Here is a 21710-nt window from a genome sequence, read left to right as displayed (position 1 = left end):
TTAAAAAAGTGATCCCCACTGGAAGTCAGAACCTGTTTTAATCCTGGTCCTCTGTTCTTCCATCAGGCGCTGTCCGTGGTGAAGTGGATCTGCTCCCGCCTCCGTCTCCCACAGCCAACTGGACCTCAGCTCTACCCACTCTCCCTTCCTCAGATTCCTCCCTGGTTTTCTCCTTCAACGGATCCAGTCATGTTGCCGTGGTGCCGGAGTCTGTCGTCTCTGCACTTTCAGGCGATCACTTCACTTTGCAGTTGTGGATGCGTCGAGGTGGTGCCAACATCCAAGCTGCATCCACACAAACCAGAGGAAACCGCAAAGAGGAGGAGACGATCGTGTGCAGCACGGTCAAGAATGGTGGGTTTATTATCTATTAAAGCTGTGGTGGCTTCGTGGCAATTATAGGCCTTCAAATAAGAAAACAGGTATTTATAAAGTTATATAAATATTCTAGTAACATTTTACTTGAAGTTTTATACATAAGGCTGACATTATGCTGTCATTATCTGTAATATTATGACAAGACACCTGTCATTAGCATGAATAAGGTGTTATGGAGGCTGTCATTAAGTGTTGTTCGTTAAATATGACACCTTTGGAGCTATGTTGGCATTTCATGGGTTAAGTGGAGGGATCTAGTGGGGTTAGGTAGGGTTAGGGGTTAGGGTAATGAAAGATTATGGTTACGGGTAATGAACGACACTTCATGACAGCCTTCATGACACCTCATTAATCCTAATGACAGGTGTCATGTCATAATATTACAGATAATGACAGCGTAATGTCAGCCTTATTCATAAAAACTTCAAGTGTTACCAATATTTTCAAGAGACTTAAGAGATAAAAAACCGTACAGGTAGGGTAGGCGATTTTCAAAAGCGAGCATGATTTTGAATGTAGCCTCCCCGACGGCTCTGCCTTTATCCCCCTCGCCCCTCCCCTCTGTGCTCCATCTCACTCACATGCACGCGCACAGCTGCTGCAGAAGCAGACCTAAGGTCATCGCTTGTATTGTGTAGAAATGTCATTGTCTTGTGTGTCATTCAGCAGTAAGTAAACAATAAACTTTAGCATTATTTACAGGTATGTTAAAATCGTGACCAAAAACTCTGTTTTAACTCTGTCAGCGGTGACGCGCTTTTAGTGTGAGCTCGTGCATGTGAGGGGTTGAGAATGAGCACGGAGACAGGGAGACGTGATTGGTTAAAAAAAACAGTCAGTTTTTTTTCCATTGGTCGAAGTTATTACAGGTTTACAGCTGCTACAGATGATGGATTTTCTTCGGGGTTTTTTTCAGAGCACATAAGATCTTAATTTCTGTCAGGACATAAAGACAATTTTAACCAAAACCTTAGAAAGTGTATCTGGAGAAAATCGCCAACCCTAGCTTTAATTTTCTAACAACATGGTTAATTAATACCAAAATAACAAGTAAAACATTTTTTTAAAACATTTTTTTTTAATTCTGAATAGTTGATTACTCGGGTTTTAGGACATTTATTAAGATTTAAGGGTTGGGGTTCATAGAAACTGAACAAAACAGTGATGCCAACAAGGATTAGTGATGCAAGTCCGACGCAGGAGAATACCACAAGGCAAAAAGAGGACAATGTGCGTCATGATGCCTCCAATCAGAGAGGAAGAAATCATCTATATTTACATAATTTTCTCACAAAAGACCACATTTGTTTTCTTTTCAACAGTCATCGGCTTTCCAATTCAGTACTCAAAACAAGCAGAAAAAATAGATGGAAACTGACATTTTTCATAATTAAACCTTTTAGCAATAAGCTCTACAAGTAGAAATGATTAAAAAGACTGAAGACTTGACAATCTTTCATTAATAATTACCCTTTAACAGTTGTTTTTTTCTCTATATAAAGGCTTCAAAACTAGAATTAGTTTCTTGATCTCCCATTATAAAACTGCAAGTTTATAATTTTCCAGTTAATGCTTCAGTCAAATGCTGCACTGTGTCAAAGACAATTTTTAGTTGATGGTGAGAGAATAACCTCAGCTGTGCGTGCAGGGGCGTCACTGAAAGACTCAGACATGGAAAGGATGAAGCAGAAATTCAGTATGGGTCAGTAGACCATTATTCTCTGTTCCTCTGGTCTGCAGATGACTCCTTCTCCCACTACTCCCTCTCTGTCCACGGCTGCCGCCTCTCTCTCTTCTACTGGCCCGACGTCTCCGCTGCACGGCCCGTCAAGTTCTTGTGGAAACTGGAGCAGGTACTTGGGGAACTGCAGTTCTCAGCTTTGATGTTCATGGCTTACACCATTTCTTCTACACTTCCACCTTGAAAATGAGCTTGATGGAAGGGTTTAAATTATTAGTTGGTTTTTATTTTGTGTCGTGCCAGACAACAGAAATATTTATCCTGCGAGGAGGAAGAGCAAATATGCACTAAAACAAGTTACATTTACAACTATCCGGCTTCTTTTCCACATCAGACTCCATTTTTTTTGTTTCTAAAAATATGTATATCTATAATATATTTTTTTCATTGTAAAATGATGATCTTTGGGCATTTGCTAGCAAGGAAAAACAGCCCCTCAGCAAGAAGGCTGTAAGGTCAATTTCCAACCTTGTCATTCCTGATCAGAGTTTATGAGCATGGCTTTCTGCAAGGTGCTTAAGATTCCTTTTCATGAAATAAAACAAAATAGGTACCACTTGCTTGGCTGCCCAAAATGATTTCCCTTCTAACTGAGAATAACTTAAATACAACCTAAAATAACTTTCTGAAAACAGAAAAAAACATATTTTTCTGTCCCAGGTTGACAATGAAAATCTTGAAAATCTTCCCTTACCTTCTTCAGTCAGTAACAAACTGTCTGTACTTTTCATTATATCCGAGCAGTGGATATGATCTCCTTCTTTTTATGTGTGAATGAATCAGAGAAAGAATGTACTGGTATGTGATGATGCATAGGCTCAGTGTGACCTTTCCAAAAAAAGAAGGCATTGACTTTTGTAGGTAATGTTGTTTTATGTCGTGCTGTAATCTCAAGTGAAAAATGCCCCGACGAGGCCGTATAATGCAGGGTTCCTCCCTGGTTTGTTAGTGACCCAGGCTTAGAAAGACTCAGGAAACATGGATTAGAGGTCTCTGAGAAGATATCAAGCAGATTTGCTCAATCCTTTGTCTGAACCACAATATCTCATTAACCAGGTCTTTTTGCTCTCCTTTATTTCTCTCGAATAATTTCCTATTGTGGATTGTTCTTCTCTTTACAAGGGACTGCATCTGTAGATTTAATGTATCCAATTTCAGCCTCATCATACTGTATGTACCTTCATTAAACATGGCACTAACGACAGTAGATATAAAAGTAACAAATAACAATCAACCAATGCCTAAAAAAGTCCATTTGTGGAATGTCACATTGGTTTTTTTTTTAATGTTCTATATTGTGTGATATTTGGGAAAATAGAAAGTGAACAAAGCAGTGATGCCAACAAGGATTAGTGATGCAAGTCTGAGGCAGGAGAATACACCAAGGCAAAAAGAGGACAATGTGCGTCATGATGCCTCCAACCAGAGGAAGAAATAATCTATATTTAGACAATTTTCTCACAAAAGATCACGTTTGGTTTTTTTTTTTTAACAGTCATCGGCTTTCCAATTCAGGACTCAAATCCGAGCAGAAGAAATAGATGGAAACTGACATTTTTATAATTAAATCATTTAGCAATAAGCTCTACAAGTAGAAATGATTAAAAAGACTGAAGATTCAACAATCTGTCATTAATAATTACCCTTTGACAGTTTCATTTTTGTGTCTCTAAAGCTTCTAAACAACCATTGATGTTAAAGCTGAAACAGTGTCTATTTATTTTGATGGAATCAAAACATTCAAATAAAGGCAAAGTCCATTAAAAAGGTGACAAACAGCATACTTTTACCCTGTCTAATTGAATTGAATTGATTATACTATATTATACTTTATTAATTCCTCCTTCGTTGTGTTTAAAAAGGTGTGCGACAGCGAATGGCACCATCTCTCGCTCAGCGTCCAGTTCCCATCGGTGACCCTGTATGTGGATGGTGTGACCTTTGACCCTGCCCTCATTCATGACAACGGAGCCCTCCCCAATCCAGCGCCCCGTCAGAGGATGTCGATCGGCGCCTGCTGGGGTAAGACATTGACGCACAGTGAGACTGTTACTGAGACATTTTAATCCAGATAAGACGTTCATTTATACTTTCCGTAAAAAGGCAGAGAGCAGCGTGCCATCTCCTTTATGCCCTCCATCACTGTGGTGACACTGATGTCAAACATCTCGACAGGTTACGAGGCCTCTGAGACTCCTTTAAGACAAACTGTTTGAGCAGCTTTGCGTCTTGCGCCTTCCTCCACCTCATTTTACTCACTCTCAATGCATCGAACTCTCTTTATGTTTGAGGGCTAATAATAAAACGGACGCATCAATTATTCAGGGCAGCAGAACAACATCGGGCTTGGACGGGCATCAGCCTCTCACACTGAAAACCACTGGGTAAAATGGATGACTGGTGGTCAATTAGCACACACACACACACACACACACACACAGACAGAAACACACACACTATATATAGTTATAGCAGCTGCTTCCAGTTAATGAGAAGATGCTGCATTTTCTCACCCCTTGTGTCAGCTTGTGTAAATATTCATACAGCTATGAATATAAGGGTGTTTTCTTCTTATCAATCATTTCTGCCTTCAGTCAGAAAGGTGGAGTAACCTTCCAAAACGAAATAGTTTAAATGAAACTAAACAAAATCAAAAAATTGAATTTACAATTCTCTCAATCCAGTTTACTCACCAGAAAACACAAGCGCTAATTTTAATCTAAAATGTCACAAGCTCAACTGAACTTTATTTATGTAGCGCAAATTACAACAAAGCCATCTCAGAGCGCTTAACAAAATATAAAGTCCTAAGTAAGAAAGAAAGAAAGAAAGAAACCAATTAGATCCACATGAACAAGCATTTAGCGACAGTGGGAAGAAAAAACTCCCTATTTTTTTATAGGAAGAAATCTCAAGCGGAACCAGTTTCAGAGGCGGCAGCCATCCGCTTCCACTCCATTCTTAGCCAAAAGCAAAATGTAATTGTAATAGCTGGATTTCTAACTATAGAGGGCAGTCACTCTTACATTTTACAACAAAATATGCCAAATTAAAATAATTTGACTAAAGAATCATGAGTTGGACAAGAACCAATCAACTACACTACTAAATGTATTTATTTTTATCTAAAAGAAGTGGTTTTGGGCTTTAGTCACTCTTTAAGTAGTGGGAGAAGGCCATTAGGAGTCAAGGCACACCTGAGTGCAAACAGGATTTAGGGGTAGAAGGACTAGTCACTCCGGCTGTGATCGAAATGACTTCAAAATGATTATGTAGTGTGTTCACATTAGATAGTATGGACAGATTGAGTACCCAAGAAATACCTGGATATATACTATATTGGGATATTTTTGAAGTATGCACGGTGGGCACACTACTCATACTCAACTGGCCCATGATGCATTTGCGAGCAGAACGTAAAATCAACTTGGGACATCCACTTTTCAAAACAAAAGTATCTCTTCTTGTCTTCCATTGGTTTTTTAACCCTTTTGTAAACAGGGCTTATGTTTTAAAGTTAATCGGAAGTTTAATCAGTAGCACAATGGTGGGTTTCCAAAAATCTCATGAAGTGTGTTTCAGCGAGTTTTATGAATCAAACAAGCACATGTTGATATTCTACTTGGTCATTTTTTCACTGAAAATGCTTTCAGAACTTTTAAAGGTAGCGAATCAGCATAAATATTTAGCCCCAGTGTGTTTCTGGTTTTTGTAGTTGGTTTGAAATGCATCTTGGGAAACTTGGAAGTATGCTTCAGTGGGAACGCTCATCATCCTAATCCTCCTCATCATACTTGTAGTATATAATAGACAGTATATACTCATTGATTGTGTAGTGCATAATAAGGAGTATGTCATTTTGAGCACAGCCTCCCTCTGCACTACACACACTAATAAGACAGTTGGTGTAGTAAACAGGTAGGGACTATGACCCAAACATATGCACAAAGACAGGGGGGAAAACAAAAAATTAACAACTGGCAAATGTGACTGAATGACCAAGATTAAGGTTAAACTAAATCTAAAGCAAATAACATGTAGCTGTAAAATGATCCACTGAGGCTTGAAATGACTACTTTTAACTAACCTGAAAGAAACCAAAACAAATACGCCACAGAATCAATTGAAAACAAAAATCAAACATTAAACACGTACACAGACCTCAAATCATGACACTGTACGTCATGCATTTCACATGTTCTGTTTTTCTCTTTGTCTGTGGTCTCTGGTTCATTCTGGTCTGGCCCGCAGAGCCTGTGGAGAAGCAGAAAGAGATAATGAACAACACCATCCCAGAGGGTAAATACTCAGGTGACCTTGTTGTTTCACCCTGGGTTCAGAGAGAGTGTGTGCAATCTGCCACTTTAAATGTAATCCTGTGGTTGTAAGAGATTATATGTGTGTTGACCCTCTAGTGAAGTATGTGGGTGGCTATCATGGGCTGCTGTCAGGCGTGACGGTGCGTCCTGGTAGTGTGGAGCCCCACAGCGTGGTGGAGTGTCTGTACGCCTGCAGGGAGGGGCTGGACTTTGGAGATCTGGAGACTTTGGGTTCTGGCATGAAGGTAACATCTGAGATCAGTCTCTGCTTTACAACAGCATGTAAAATCATGATCAATGTGGTCAAGAATGAAAAACAAACATTTACCAAGGTTAATGTCAATTACTGTTGTGATATCTTTTTTTTTTTTTGCATTGTACTCAAAATACAGAGAATTAAACCAGTGGCCCAAAACCTTTTGTGTTCCATGGACCACCATCATAGTGTACCAATTTCAAATCAAGTGCAAAAGTGGAAATGACGATTTTTCAAAATGTAATCACTGGAATATACATAAAAATAATTTTTTTATTTTTATTTTTTCAGTCCACAGCCCAACGGTTGGGGAGCACTAGTTTGAACTAGATGCTGTGAAAATCCCCTTGAAGGTCCAGGGACTGTGTTATAAACTTAAAAATGATTCTTTCTTACCTTCTCTGATTCTTCAGGTACATGTGAACCCCAGTCAGTCTGTGTTGGTGCTGGAGGGAGATGACATAGAGAGCTTTAACCGTGCAGTGCAACAGGTCACCTACAGAAACTCTCTGCGCTTTGCCACTCCGGGAGTCCGACCCCTCAAGCTCATCACCTCACTCAGGTAAAATAAACAAAACAAACAAACACTCAACTGACAGAACAACATACTAATGTGGCACTTGTCAGCTGAATGCCACATTGCTTAACACAAAACCTACAGTGCTAGTAAACAGTAACTAAACCATGAGGTTTTGGCTGACTTGCATGACGTCTAGGCTGGAAGTTCAAAAAAATGCCTTAATTATGTGTGTGGCTCCTGTAGCAGTTTAGGCTATAAAACCTCCAAAGAACAACCTATGCTAAGCTAACTACCGATTCAATATTAGGGATCGACCAATATGGGTTTTTTAGGGCCGATGCTGATACCGATTTTTTTTTCCCTCAGCCTTAGCCGATGACCGATACGGACTGGCGATTTACTTGAGCCGATATTTGGAGCCGATACAACTTTTGCTCCCTCAATTTACATCATAAAAATTACACACTGATGATAACAAATGGTACGAATCTCAATTTTAAAAAAAAAAGGAACATTTATTGAAATGAACAACAAGTTGAAAAAATTTCACAAATTTTAAAAACAGGTGATGTGGAACACAAACAAGAATAAAATATTTCTGCTCTCTGTAAATAATGCGGATCGGCGAACGCAGCAGCCCGCATCGGTTGTTGCCAATACACGTAAAAAAAACGCAAAAAACGGCCGATAATTTTGGCCGGTCGATGTTTCGGTCTATCACTACTCAATATACTCACTCTTTCTCTCTATTCACTCTTCCCTCAATCCAACACACTGAGTCGTCACAGATTGCAGAGCTGACAATTGGTAATTTTTATAGGAGGGGCGTGGCCAAAACGTCACAAACCACCATTCTCAGCCAATAGCAACATTTGATTGTAATAGCCTGGTTTTGATCCATAGAGGGCAGTCACTCTTACATTTTTGCAACACAATATACCAAATTGAAAAACTTGTCAAGAGTCGGACAAGAATCAATCAACAACACTACTTTATACCAAATAAAACACATTTATTTTCAGCAGAAAAAAAGTTGTTTTGGGGTTTAGTTACTCTCTTTAAAAAAATTGGGATTAACATTGACTCAAAAGTTGAGTGTCATCAAATTCAGACACTATAAAAATGACAGATTTTCGAAGCTTTTTCCTGACAAGATTTTTTTTTCTGAGTGTTATTTGAAAAGGAAACTAACGGAGACCCAGCAGGGTGACACTGAAAAGAGGAAGTAGCATCACAAACGTAAGACATTACCCTTGAAAGCTCAAAGCGTCAGACACGAAACATCAATACACACCTTCGGAGGTTTTGTTTTTGTGATTAGATAAAGTGTTGCACTTCTAATGCTGCAGCTGCTCTTTCCTCTGACTTTTGAACTCATCAAATGTGAACCTTGCTTAGGACCGTGGTGAGATAAGTACCGTACCGGTGTGGAATGAAAAGGGATGATTATGTAGAGAGTAAGTCAAAGCAGGAGATAACAGAACTCTCATCTCTTTATCTCTCAGTAGCACAGTGACGGACAAAAACTGGTGGTGGTAGTTTCAGGTGAAATTTTTGAGGGCTGATTCTGTACATATGAAACTAAGCACCACAGGAAGTCATGAATAATAACTGTAGAACACAGGAGGAGGAAAGATGTGTACCTAAACTGAAATTACAGACCGACGTATACATGCATTTAAGTATCTGCTGAAAGGTTGACATGTCTTGATTAAGTAACAAATATCAAGCAATATTTCTAAGATAAAGTAAAGACAGAAAAATTGTTGAGCATGGGGGGCTTCTTGGTGGGACATCCAACAAAGCTATTTCACATCCCTGATCAAGTTCACACAAACTGGGATTCCAGGTCAGTGCCCAACTATTGCTTAACAACTGTGAAAGGCCACTGTGGCTTTAGCACTCACTTTTAGCTTATTAAATATTAATTCTCCCCAAGAAGTGTATGTACTTCCCGAGGTGAATTAATATCTAGCGTGCATACTGTATATATAAGTGCTATCTCTGGCTTTGGAGACACTTGTTTTAGCAACATGTTTATCAGGTTTCAGTGACTCTGTATCAGGCATTTGTGTTGACTGCTTATAGTATCCAAAGGATTTAGATTTAGGGTCAGAAACAGATTTAGTTTTCCCTAGTTCCTGCTCATGTCTTTTTTTTTTTTTTTTTACTTTAGCGTGACTTACTGCGTGTGTGACAATTGGACTGATTTGAGGCCAGAAGTTACCCAGATGGCTGAGCAGCAGGCCATTCTGGAGAAGCCGATAGAAGCAGCTGCTCACACTGATAGTGAAAAAACACACACATAATCCTTTTTTAGAAACGCTGAATCTGAGCTGTGATGACTACATAAGCAGCCTGCCATCCATTTCATTTGCCATCCTTATATATTTATTTTCAACCAAAATGCATAAGTTGTAACAACGCAGCTGCTGATGTTCATCCTGGAATATGAGGAGGGCTGTAGAGATGTACTGCTTAGTAATATTGAAATATAAGGACACAATGGTTATATGCAGAGCCATTTAGAGAGAGAGTTGCAACATCTCCGTTCACACCAATATGGGACCGTTTTTTTACAGCAATGACGGTTCATGGAGCCTCACAATAGTTCCCGGAAGTGAGTTGACAGTTTGTGATGCATTTTTGAACAGTAATACATTTAAATAATCATATTGGATATAATTATCATTATTATTATCAGCGTATCTAAACCCATTAACGTGCGCCTTATAGCATGTTAGTAGATTATTATTAAAATGATTAACATATATTGTATATGCACATACATATGACGGTGGACTGTATACATATTGTAAATCAATGCAGTTATTGACGACAAATTACCGAAAATCCCAGTCATGTCTCTCGGAATCAATGGATTCGAGTTGCTTGCCAATAACATCCGGGAACTATTTGAGTCTATATGAACCACGTGATGGTCAAGCATTTCAAACATCCGTTGTAGCATCTCTCTCTCTAAAATGCTCTGGTTATATATACCAATACTGCTGTTTTTAATACTATTACTACTACTACTACTACTGTTGGTGAGTAAGAGTGGGACAGTATGTCATACAACACATGTAGACATGCTAATATTGTGCCCAAATCTTATATCTGGGCTGTGTAGACGGTTCTAGTTTAGTGCTTTAAAAAAAAAAAAAGTTAATGCATCGATAGGAATAATTTTTCAAAAATGTCATGATGATAACATGATTTCATTGTTCGTTTTTAAACTGGCATTAATTGCCAGTTTCTTTTTTTTGCATTCTATTTCCAGAGTGGCAGTTTTTGCACTTTAAATAGGAAAAATTGGTTGCATTTACTATTATTATTAGTGAGTTGTTTTTTGTTGTTTGTTTTTTAAATTAAAAAAAAAAATCCTATTGAGTGAAAAAAAAAAAAGAAAAAAGTATCTATAGGGCCAGAGTTAATAAAAAAAATCATGTTTATTTTCAAAAATATCGTTAGTTTATCTACCCACCCCTTGGTGAGTCTACTTACAAGTGTAGAGATTCACAATATAGAATAGAATATATCTTTACTGTGATTGCAACAGGTACTATGAGATTTAAAAGATCCAGTGCCTACACAATTATACAAATACAATAAATAAGCAATAAAAATCAGTTTAAAACCCATCACACTCACACACATACGTACTTCCGTTATTACACTATTCCTGTTAATTCAAATGCACCTTAGGCATGTTTTTTGATGCTAAGTGTGATAAAAAAAAAAAAAAACTGTTTTAAATCTGTTTTTGTCTTGTGAATAAACAGATTTTAAAACATTTTTAAAAAATGTTGTTGTGATCTCTAATTTTTAATTCACAGAGACACACGGTAAAGGCAAATATATCATTTAAAACTGCACATAATTTTAGCATTACCCCGACATCAGTTAGCTTGCACTGTAACGTCAGGAAAGATGGCATATTTTCTGCTGCTAATTATTGTAGTGCAATGATTGCACAAAACCAGGTGCAGTGATCATCACACAGTGTTTAGTAGCTGTGAGCAGCATATCTCGCATTATGAGCTAGTATTTGTCCTCTCTGTATATTAGAGCTGGGTTGGAGCAGCACGGACAAATTACACAGATGGAGAAAAGTGTCTATGTATATTATTTTGTTCTGGTAGGATCAGAGATTAGTTGAGTTACTAACTTAGCAACAGCCAAATAGCAGGTTAGCAATATTCACTCGGCTTATTTTGTTGCCGCTTTGAGACAGAAAAGTGACATTCTTCTACTCCCAGCAGTGATTCATAGGAAACGTTGCTACTTTTGTAGTTGATCAATGAAATACCAAAGTTGTCAAATGTTATTGGCAAATTTCTGGTGACCCCAGAGACATTTCTTTTTTAGAATTAGTTGTAGATCATGTCTGTTATACTGTGTACCGAGTAGACATGATGCGCCAGCTCAGATATTTTTATACTGTTTTTTTTTTAATACTTGAATTATGTTTGAGAAAGTGAAAGTATATAATATAGTTACAGTGAGATTTGAAAAAGAATAATAATTAAAAAAAAAAAAATTTAAATATAATTTATTTCCTTTATCAATTATTAGACATTTCAGGCGACCCCTATTCAATGCCGGGGGAACCCAGATGGGGTCATGACCCCAAGTTTTTAAAACACTGCTCTGAGTTTACAAAAGTTTGATTTAAAAGCTGGATTTTTAAAAAAAAAACTTAATCTCCCCATCTCTCCCTCCATCCAGATGTTTTAATGAGGAGAGCTGCCTGTCTCTTAAGCAGCTGGAAGGATACCTGGTGGTTCTTCAGCCTGACGCCCCTCAGATCTCTCTGTCAGGTGTTGGCCCTCACCTGGCACGTCCGGCTCCTGAATTTGAAGGTCCCCGTGGTGTCCCCCTGTTTCCAGAGCTCCGGATCGTCTGTTCTCTGTCTCACGCCGTCAACACAGCTGCACAGGGCATGGAGGGTGGTGGTGAGTCCTTGGTGAAACCATTCACTGATTTACATTGCACATCTGTATACTTACGCCATTCCTTCTCATGTTTGTCTCTTCAGCTCTGATGTCTGACGCGGTTGCTCACACCTTGGACGGTTGTGAGGTTCAGCCACTGGGCGAGGAGCTGAACCCTGAGAAGGAAGAGCTTCTGGTGGACATGGATGTGGTGCGAGAGCGAGGACTGGAAATTATCAACACCACTGCATACATTGCCATCACAGGTAGAAGTTTACAGCAACTATAATCATTTAAAAGCTCTAAAATGTGTAGGATTTACCACAATACAGCAATGCATCATGTTTCATGCTATTTATAATTGACTTCATGTGGTTATATTATCTATAACATCCTACTCTGGAATGGTTTGGGGAACCATTTAAAACAAGTTTAAAAAGAAATATAAAGGGAATATGTTGTCAAATGAAGAGGAATATTGACTACTGAAAGTGAATTTTGCAGGGAGTATAATAATAATAATAATAATAATAATAATAATAATAATAATAATAATAATAATAATAATAAGGCAATAACATTGCTAAAAAGATTGTTGTACTTGAAGACGCTGAACTATAATAGTAGCAGTGATTTTTGTGACTACAAAATAAATAAATATATAGACTATAAAGGTAAAGGGTGTATCTGGGTGAACAATGTAGGAGGTGTTCTTAGTATAAAAATGACAGGAATATATATATATATATATAAAAGATACAAATAAAACTGTTACATATAAGAGCTTGACAATAGATTGTGATCTACTAAGTACTTTCCATTGTTGGTAACATATCTTTTTGTATATTCATATGTTTATATATAATTGTGTATATGCATATGCATGTTTCTCGCATGTAAACTGTTTATCTGTTATGTTAACTGTTTTGTGACTGGAAGCAACCACTGATATAAAGTATGATAATTACAGGGGTGGGAATTTATAAGTTTACTTCCTCCCACTCCTTTTTGAGTTTATGTACATATGAAAGTAAGGTACATCGAAAAGAGTCATGTGTATATGTAATGTACATTAAACTCGGAATAAACAATCAATCAATCTATACTGAATTTCTCCTTTCTACCAGGCGCTGAATCCATCTCAGTGTACGAGGACGTTCTCCGCTCAGTCCGCTATCGTCTGGCCAAAGGCTCGGCTCGCTTTGAGAGAAGGTTCCGTCTGTCCTGCTCTGAGATGAACGGCAGGTACACCAGCAATGAGCTGACCCTGGAGGTGAGGAAACAATGACCTACGATGTGATGTTGGAGGTCCTACTCATAAACAGGCATAATGAATAATTGTATCATCATCAGTTGATATCAGGCATCCACACACATTGACAAAAGGTAACTAACATTGCTGTTATTCAGAGATACACCTCATTTACCCCCCCCCCCCCCCCCCCCCCCCCCCCAACTTTAAATCAAGTGGTACAATTTCTCGTGCTGTCTCACCTTGAGTACTGTTCAGTATAATCTGGTCAACAAGCACTAAATCTCATTTAAGTAACAATGCTGCTCGCCTTGGTTTGAGGTGTCCCTACAGGACCAGTATCACCGATAAGCACTGCACCTTATCATGGTCCCCTCATTAAAATTAAAATGCATAATTTACTAATATTTATAAAGAAGGTTTATTTAACCAACAGTATTTCAAGAAAATATCAAATACTCCCATCATATCCACTTGTACTTTACTCGACTTGCTTTAAACTCCAATTTAGTCACTGATCGTCCTAATACCAACTATTTACAAATGTCTATTTATTTTGAAGCTTTTCACTTATGAAGCCTGAAAGACATGTCAACTTTACGCATGTTTAAAAATGCTTTAAAAACATGTTTTTACTGATCTTAATGTATATATCATGTATTTTTTCGTGTATTTGTTGGTGTAATGAAAATGTGTCTTGATGTACCTTTTCATGGACCCCAGGAAGATTAGCAACCACCACAGTGGAAGCTTATGGGAATCCAATGAACAATTAAACACACATTGAGTAGATTTGTAGGTGGCTTTGTTTTTGCACTAATATTTCTATAACTGCCTCACCATGAAACATGTTTTTATTTTGTTTTAGGTCAACTTCCTCCACTCCTTGGACAGTCTGTATCACCCGTCTCATCTACTGGCCTCCCAGCAACAATTTCTGCATCCTTCCCATCACGCTGGGGAGTTAAGTGGACACACACTCCCTAATCCACACCGCAACTCAGGTGATATTTCCGTTTATTTTCCATCAATGCAAAGGTAATTTATTGATGCATCATTTTTGGAGGTAATTTCACTATAAAGAGTATTTGATGCAGACAAATTTTAAAAAGTGAGCCCTCCCAACAAAGAAAAGAGCTTCTTGCACTAGCTTTACTTCGTAAAATTAAAATGAGAGTGTTCTCATTTCTAGAGTAGCGGCTTCAGAGGGAAAAAATATATAATTTAGCTTCAATCCTGCAGCTCCAAACGTCCTCCCAAAGACCTGCTGAGATGAAAGACTGCTTTAGCTGTGTGAGGTGCTGAAGGGACCTTTAAAGGAAATCAAAGCAGGTTTTAAATTAAATTTCCACTTCCTGTGAAACCACAGTAATGAAATGCTACACTTCAGTTGTTTATCTACAGCCACCAAACAGAAAAGTGAAATATTAAATATTTAGAAAATAAAAACAACCTTTTTACATTGTTTAATTTTATTAAATATAAATGTTACAACTCAACCACAGATCACATTTGCACACTAACATCGGGGAAATTTGATATTTGTCCCAATTACAAAGATCTTTGAAGAATAGTTACATTTAAAACTACTCTATGTATAGTAAAGGCTGTTGGCACCATCATTACAACATCAGCAGTTTATTACTGGATATAAATATTTGATGTTTTTAATCATGTTTCTTTCTTTCTAAATATCAGAAAGTAAAGAGACCCTGCTAACAATCACAAAAAGGTCTATAAGCCACTAAACTGCAACAATAATATAGATAAATATTAACCGAATACATGTATGAAGTACAATGAAGAAACTATAGGGTGTCTCTTACACTGCAAACAGGATTATACACGGGTGATTGTAGATATAATAATGTGTGTGTATATATCTGATAAATATGTATATGTGTGAATATTGTATACATATACTGTATGTATGAATATATGTCATCTATATTAGATGACAGTCTTACAGTTATATTTACATGTATAATACTGTTTCTAATACATAAATACAATTATAATATATATTATATTATACTATTAAATATGGGAGAAGGGGTAGGATTTGATCAGTTTACATCTTCCACCCCTTTTCATGCATGCTAATCATATATGATATATGTATGTATGTATGTTGATAAGTATGTGTGGGTCTAATTAAACATAGTTCATATATATTTTTGTATAAACTATATTTTCAAAAAATATAATTAATTTTATTTATATAAAGTTGGGGGGTTCCTCTGGAACCAGCACTTAGTTATTGCCTTTTTACTTGCTTTTCTGAATATTTTTCTATTTTATTGTTTTTATTTTTACTTTTTCAATTTAAGTGGAAATTAATTGATGGTTTTATTTTAATTTTAATTTTCTTCTTCATTTGTTTTCAAACCTGGAAGCTTGGAAACCTCTGATCTAGATGTGTGTTATTAATAACACATCTAGATAATAATAATAATAATAATAATAAATCACAATTTTGTGTGTGTTCTCCAGTCATCCCGGGAGCCGCAACTGTCATTATCATGGTCTGCGTGGGTTTTCTCGTTGTCATGGTAATCCTTGGTGTTTTCCGAATTCGCTCCATCCACCGTCGAGGTGAAGGTTCTAGGAGTGAGGCTAAAGAGGGAGGCAACCAATGGGATGACTCAGCACTAACCATCATTGTTAATCCAATGGAGGTATTTATCTCGCTTTCAATCAAAGAACAAAAATAGACTCCTGTACAGGGTTGGGGTCAATTATTATGATAATTAATTGCAATTATGCCATAATTATAATTGTAATTGTAGTTTTAGAAATGTGTTGCTGTCGTAATCGTAATTAAATTGTAGTTAAGTTTATATAGTTGACTTTTTAATTGTAATTGCCATAAAAATTCTATAAAAATTGTCAATTACTGTATAATTTAACACACAACTGGAGAACCAAGTTATAGTTCTATGTACAGTTCTACACATATGTACTTTATTTATTTATTTACTTTAATTAGCAAAATATGTTTCTTTCCCACATTTTAATAAATTCAGGGATATACTGACACAAAACAGGCTCGGGCGCCCACAGCAAAAATATTGAAACCTATATTTTCATTTATTAGGAAGCCTAACGTAACCAATAGATAAAAAAATAAATTAGATAATAGATATTTATCTTTAGTGTATTTTACAGCTGATTTAGGACCCGTTAGCATTAGAGATGCTTACAGAAAGCTAACACAAGAGGAAGGTTAACTTTTATTAGGTTATTTAATTCAGGCTCAGTAATAGTGATTAATTGTAGTTGAACTTTAGTAATTGAGAACGTAATTGTAATTGTCTTTCTGAGGATAAAAAATAATTGTACATTACTTGTAATTGGGAAAAAATGCTGCTCACTGTGAAGTATATTTAGTCAGTAATTTCACTTGTACTTATTAAGTACTTTTTAAAATAAGTAAAGTACTTAATTACATTCCTACACCCAACAATTACTGAGTAAATTATTTTTATTTTTAATAAATGATTAACGGACATTGTGAAACTACAAAAAATTTAAATGAACACAACAACAATCAAATGCATCACATCATTGCCGACCAATCAGATTAAACGTTATGTACGGCACCAAAACAGCATTGAATGGAGGTTATTTTCTCAGTTTTAGAGTTCATAATATATAGATATATATTTTTTATTTTGAATTGAATTCATTGGTGTTTTATTTTTAAAAGAATTGTACATTTTGACAAACCTTTTAATTCATACAGATGGTTCCAATTGTGGAAGATTTAATCTCTTCCTTTTTAAGTTTATACATGAGATGTTTACTGTATGCAAGGGAAAATAACGTATATGTGGGGGGTGAAAGTAACTTGTCACTTTTACTTTGAGTATTGTTTAATTTAGCTACTTTTTACTTGTACTTAAGTATTTTATGTATAACTTACCTGTACTTGTACTTTCAATCAAATAACAGTACTTCTATGTGAGCAGGATATATCAGTACTCTTTACACCTCTGTGTAATTGTAACTGAAAAATGTAATTGACCCCAACCCTGCTCTTATGCGACTGTTTTTTTTTTATTACCCACGTGCCTTTGCTTCCACTCAGTCCTACGAGACCCGCATGGGAATCACCCCTGACACGGAGGGCGAGGGGGAGGAGGAGGAGGACGAGGAGGAGGTGGCAGAGTCACCCGACTACGTCAGCGACGACCAGCGGATCATCATCAAGAAGGAGGGCAGGGACGGCAACCCTCGTCGCTACTGAACCACACACGTTTCTTTGCACCATTACTCATGGAAACCACCAGTCAGCTCCCCGATCACATGTACGCAAACACTCATACTATCAACAACTGCTGACACCACTATTATAAGGAATGTATGCTTTACAAACACCTCACACAACACAGTCACCATAACACCCTCGATAATTAGCGCCATACGTGACCTAAAGCCAGTACGGGGCTGATGTTTCTCCACATAAGTGTTCAATGGCACAATGTACACACGTGTAATTTAACCACCTCACCAAATTGTTTGTGGTGCACTAGTGCTGACTCACCAATAGATCATGTGTCTGTATAGTGTAATACTGGTTGAATGAGATTAGTTTTATTTAAGAAAAAAAGAAATGAAAAAGATTGTATTTTATTTTTTTGTTATCAAACATAGAATGAGATATTTACAAAATGGGAGCAATTCTTCACAAGCAAATACATGTGAATTTATGCCTCTGATTCACCTTGTTTGACTCCAGAAGTCTGTGCACAAGCTGTTTTCTCTCTCCTTGCTTCCCCTTGACCACCTCTAAACAACGTAAATTGAGAGATCAGACATCGGCGAGAGTTTAAGCTCGACGGCATTCATCCTTCAACGCTCCAGGTCCTCAATTTGTGTATTCCTTCTGTAGCTGATGATTGAACATCTGCGTTACATCAAGAAAACATCAAGAGTGAAAGAGCTGAATCCTTGCGCAATGAGTCCAAAAACGTCGGTGTAGAATTAAATCAGTGTAACCTGATGTATCTTGCTGGACTGCTTTGGTTTACATTACTCCATGCTGCTCCTACATGAAGTTTAAGCTGGTACACGTAATCTCTCACATAATCACAAGAATACACACCATATATTTACCCGTGTTGTTTCCAGAATGTCCGCTCAGCTTGGGCAGTTTTGATTGTAATGAAATTTCTGTACATACAATGATGACTATTACAATGTGATTGTTATTACTATTACTATTGCAGCCACTATTTCTGCACATTTGGAGGGAGAGTGAATTATAATGTATCTTTTTTTTCTTCCCCCACCCCCATAGGATTAATCACAGTTACGGCATCAGAAAACAGGTTATTGATGATAGCAGCAGTAGTAGTAATAAGGATGATAATCTGTGGCTTGATGAGTGTCTTATAATTTGTGTGTATTATTGTTGTAATTTAAGATTCGTCAGAGTCACACAAAAAGGAGGGCACTTTTTTGTGATGCTTTAAAAAAAAAAAAAAAGAAAGAAAAAAAAAGAAAAAAAGTCTCACTTGTTTCCTCCGTCACACTTTCAGGTAATTTTTTCACATGTTAAAATGAATCGAATCTTTTCAAAAGGGTTTTATCTCTTGCTTCTTACTCCATATGCTAACTTTGGTTCAAAGAATGTACAACCGTGTGCTTCCCCCACCTTTATCCACCTTTGGCCTCGCTACCTCCGCCCTCCCCCACCGTCCCTTTACGTCTCCTCTTGCTGTCCGTCTGTGTAGCCTATCAATGTGCAGTGCTAAAGCTGTCAGTAAAATAAAGCCTGTTGTTTTTGGGTGTGATGTTAAGAAGGGAAAAAAAAAAAATAATTGCATTGATTAATAGCTTATATTATTACTATGTTACTACTTCAACTTTACCTGTAATTATTGATACAATGATGAAATGAATTATGCTGACTAATTGCTATTGAGAACCGTCAGAAAACATTGCAAAATTCATAATAAAACCACTATATGACGTCTCCACTGGTGAGTTGAATTGTTGGACTGGGGCTCACACAACTCTTCAGTTATTTGTTTTGTTTATTTGTACATCAACACTTGTTTTTTGTAACTCTTTATTGTTTTTTTTTTCATCCCTAAACTTTAACTAAAAGCCTCCAATTGATTTAAAATGCAGCAAAAGCATCAGTAGTAGAAATCTTGTCAAATGTTTTTCATCATTGACTTTTTGTAAAATCACAACAACTTGCAGAGCCATTTCATGGTAAAGGACCTATCCAAAAATACTGTTTGAAAGCCCCTCCAGTTCCCTAGTCCATTAAATCACAAGTCAAACTCAAGGCCTGGGGTCCAAAGTCGGCCCTATAGACCATCTAATATGGACCACAGGAAAAAGTAAAAATTACAGAAAACATGAATGATTGTGTAAGCTACCAAATATTTCAGATGTATGTATTTTAGTCCCTTTATATTCACAATTTCAATGAAACCCCTCACTATTTGCATTAATTTGCTATTTTTCCTATTATTACACGACTGCATTCATTTTTAATCACAATCTTACCGCAACTGTCTAAAAAATGCTCCAGTATTCTAAAATCCTGTAATTTCTTACAAACAATCCCACAAAATGTTGCACTGAATTACACAAAGCATTGGTCATAAAATAAAGGAATTGTAAGAGCAAGAGGCAGCACTGATTATCATTTATTGTTGGGATATTCTATATGCTTTACATGCTGTATTAGTTATACATGGAAATGCAAACTTTGGCATAAAAATTCTGAAATCGTACTTTTTTTTACCAGTTAAAATCTGCTTCCCCTGGACCAAAAGGGCTCTGTCTAAAATCTGATTTACTTAGATGTGGTCAGTGCTTAAGTAGATCTACATACTGCTGCACTTAATCAGTTTTTGTAATGAATGAATCATCTTTAAATGTTTATTTTTACTGAAATGGTGTGACAAACGTGTTCAAGTATTACACATAGGATTTTGTTGAAGATGCTGCAGTTTTGACATTTGAATTGTGAATAATTCTATTTCTTTAAAACAGGAAGTGGATTTTAAAATAAATGAAATCCTATATATTTTTTAAATTGTAAATACCATCAGCTAATCGTGGCTACTAAAATTGAAACATGATGAATTCCTATATGTTTCAGAAATTAAACAACTGCATATATCAAGAGAAATAAAATTATGCTTGTTGAAACTTAAGTAATCCATAACTTTTTATGTCGCTGCTTATTTTCCGGTGTCAGTTTTGACAGCAAATTTTTATTTAGTTTTAGTCTTTTGTCTAAAATGCAACTTAGCTTTAGTCAAAATTTTGTAATTTCAGTTATATAGTCTAGTTTTAGTCAGCTAAATGACATTATTTTAGTAGACTAAATCTGTTACAAATATAGTCGACTAAAATATACAGTTAAAGTCTGTGTAAAACAGAAATACATTTGTTGAGTTTGTCACACCACAGAAACATGTGTCATTGACCACTGAGCCAAATTTGAAAGATGAAAAAAATCACTAAGTATACAAAATTAGGTTTCAACATCATGCATCATCTCTCTGCTCTGAGACGCTGGGGGCGTGTCAGTTAGAGGTGCTGGAACCACACCCACACACAGGAAAGGCGACGCCTCCTTACTGCATCTATCGGAGAGAGCAATGTGAAAGCACTCCAGCGTCGATAGTGCTTCCAAAAGTGCTCGGGCCAAACGAGGTGTCAGCGGAAAGGTCTCCTCCGCCCCAGTCCGAATACGTGCATCACCTCCCGGGTAGAGCCCGAACTGCGCCCTCTAGAGACGAAAAACAAAATTGCGATGTAAAAACTTGCTCATTTCATTGAAAATGTGGCACCAGCGGATGCGTTTTATTCCCCTGAGTCTGAATATGTGGTTTGTTTTCAGCTAGGGGCCGAATTGTGCCCGCTGGAGGCCGTGGAAGTTTGGTGTGCTTCAGCAGCAGGGTCAGGTTTATGCTAATGAGGGCTCCGTTACGTAACGCGGCCCTGATTTCTGACCCGCCCGTTAAATCCTGAACACAGAAATTGGAAACAGTTTTTAAAGCCTAGCTTCACAATTACGTTATAAATGGCTGAATGGCTTTCTACATGTTTTAAGGAATACATTTATGACCTATTTAATGTATTTAGATGAAAATGTCAGAATTTGCTTTACGCGGTATGCATTTTCTGAGATTCAATTACTATTTATGACCTAATATTGGATAGATTAATGTTTGTAAATAAATACACTGACAGATTTGATGTGATCAATGTGTAAGTGCACATATCACAAGTTCTGATTGGATTTTGTCTCATGTAACTAAATTATAGTTATGT

General features: G+C 36.9%; 1 protein-coding gene across 2 annotated transcripts in view; it reads left to right on the top strand.

The window, feature by feature from the left end:
• Nucleotides 1–19383, top strand: part of clstn3 (calsyntenin 3) — a 37107-nt gene extending 17724 nt beyond the window's left edge. The window contains exons 8-19 of one of the 2 annotated variants that reach the window (XM_028470480.1): nt 67–354; nt 2119–2231; nt 3982–4141; nt 6371–6430; nt 6535–6683; nt 7108–7256; nt 11946–12172; nt 12256–12417; nt 13279–13424; nt 14272–14407; nt 15897–16081; nt 17494–19383. In XM_028470480.1, coding sequence (XP_028326281.1) covers nt 67–354; nt 2119–2231; nt 3982–4141; nt 6371–6430; nt 6535–6683; nt 7108–7256; nt 11946–12172; nt 12256–12417; nt 13279–13424; nt 14272–14407; nt 15897–16081; nt 17494–17652 — 1934 coding nt within the window. In that variant the 3' untranslated portion in view covers nt 17653–19383. The remainder of the gene's footprint in view (nt 1–66; nt 355–2118; nt 2232–3981; nt 4142–6370; nt 6431–6534; nt 6684–7107; nt 7257–11945; nt 12173–12255; nt 12418–13278; nt 13425–14271; nt 14408–15896; nt 16082–17493) is intronic. The other variant, XM_028470481.1, reaches the window with a different exon arrangement.
• The last annotated feature ends 2327 nt before the right edge of the window (nt 19384–21710 follow it).

Source organism: Gouania willdenowi, chromosome 16, assembly GCF_900634775.1.
Source record: "Gouania willdenowi chromosome 16, fGouWil2.1, whole genome shotgun sequence".
Lineage (NCBI taxonomy): Eukaryota > Metazoa > Chordata > Actinopteri > Blenniiformes > Gobiesocidae > Gouania > Gouania willdenowi.
Note: the sequence above shows the minus strand (reverse complement) of the source record. Positions and strands in the feature narration are given on the sequence as shown.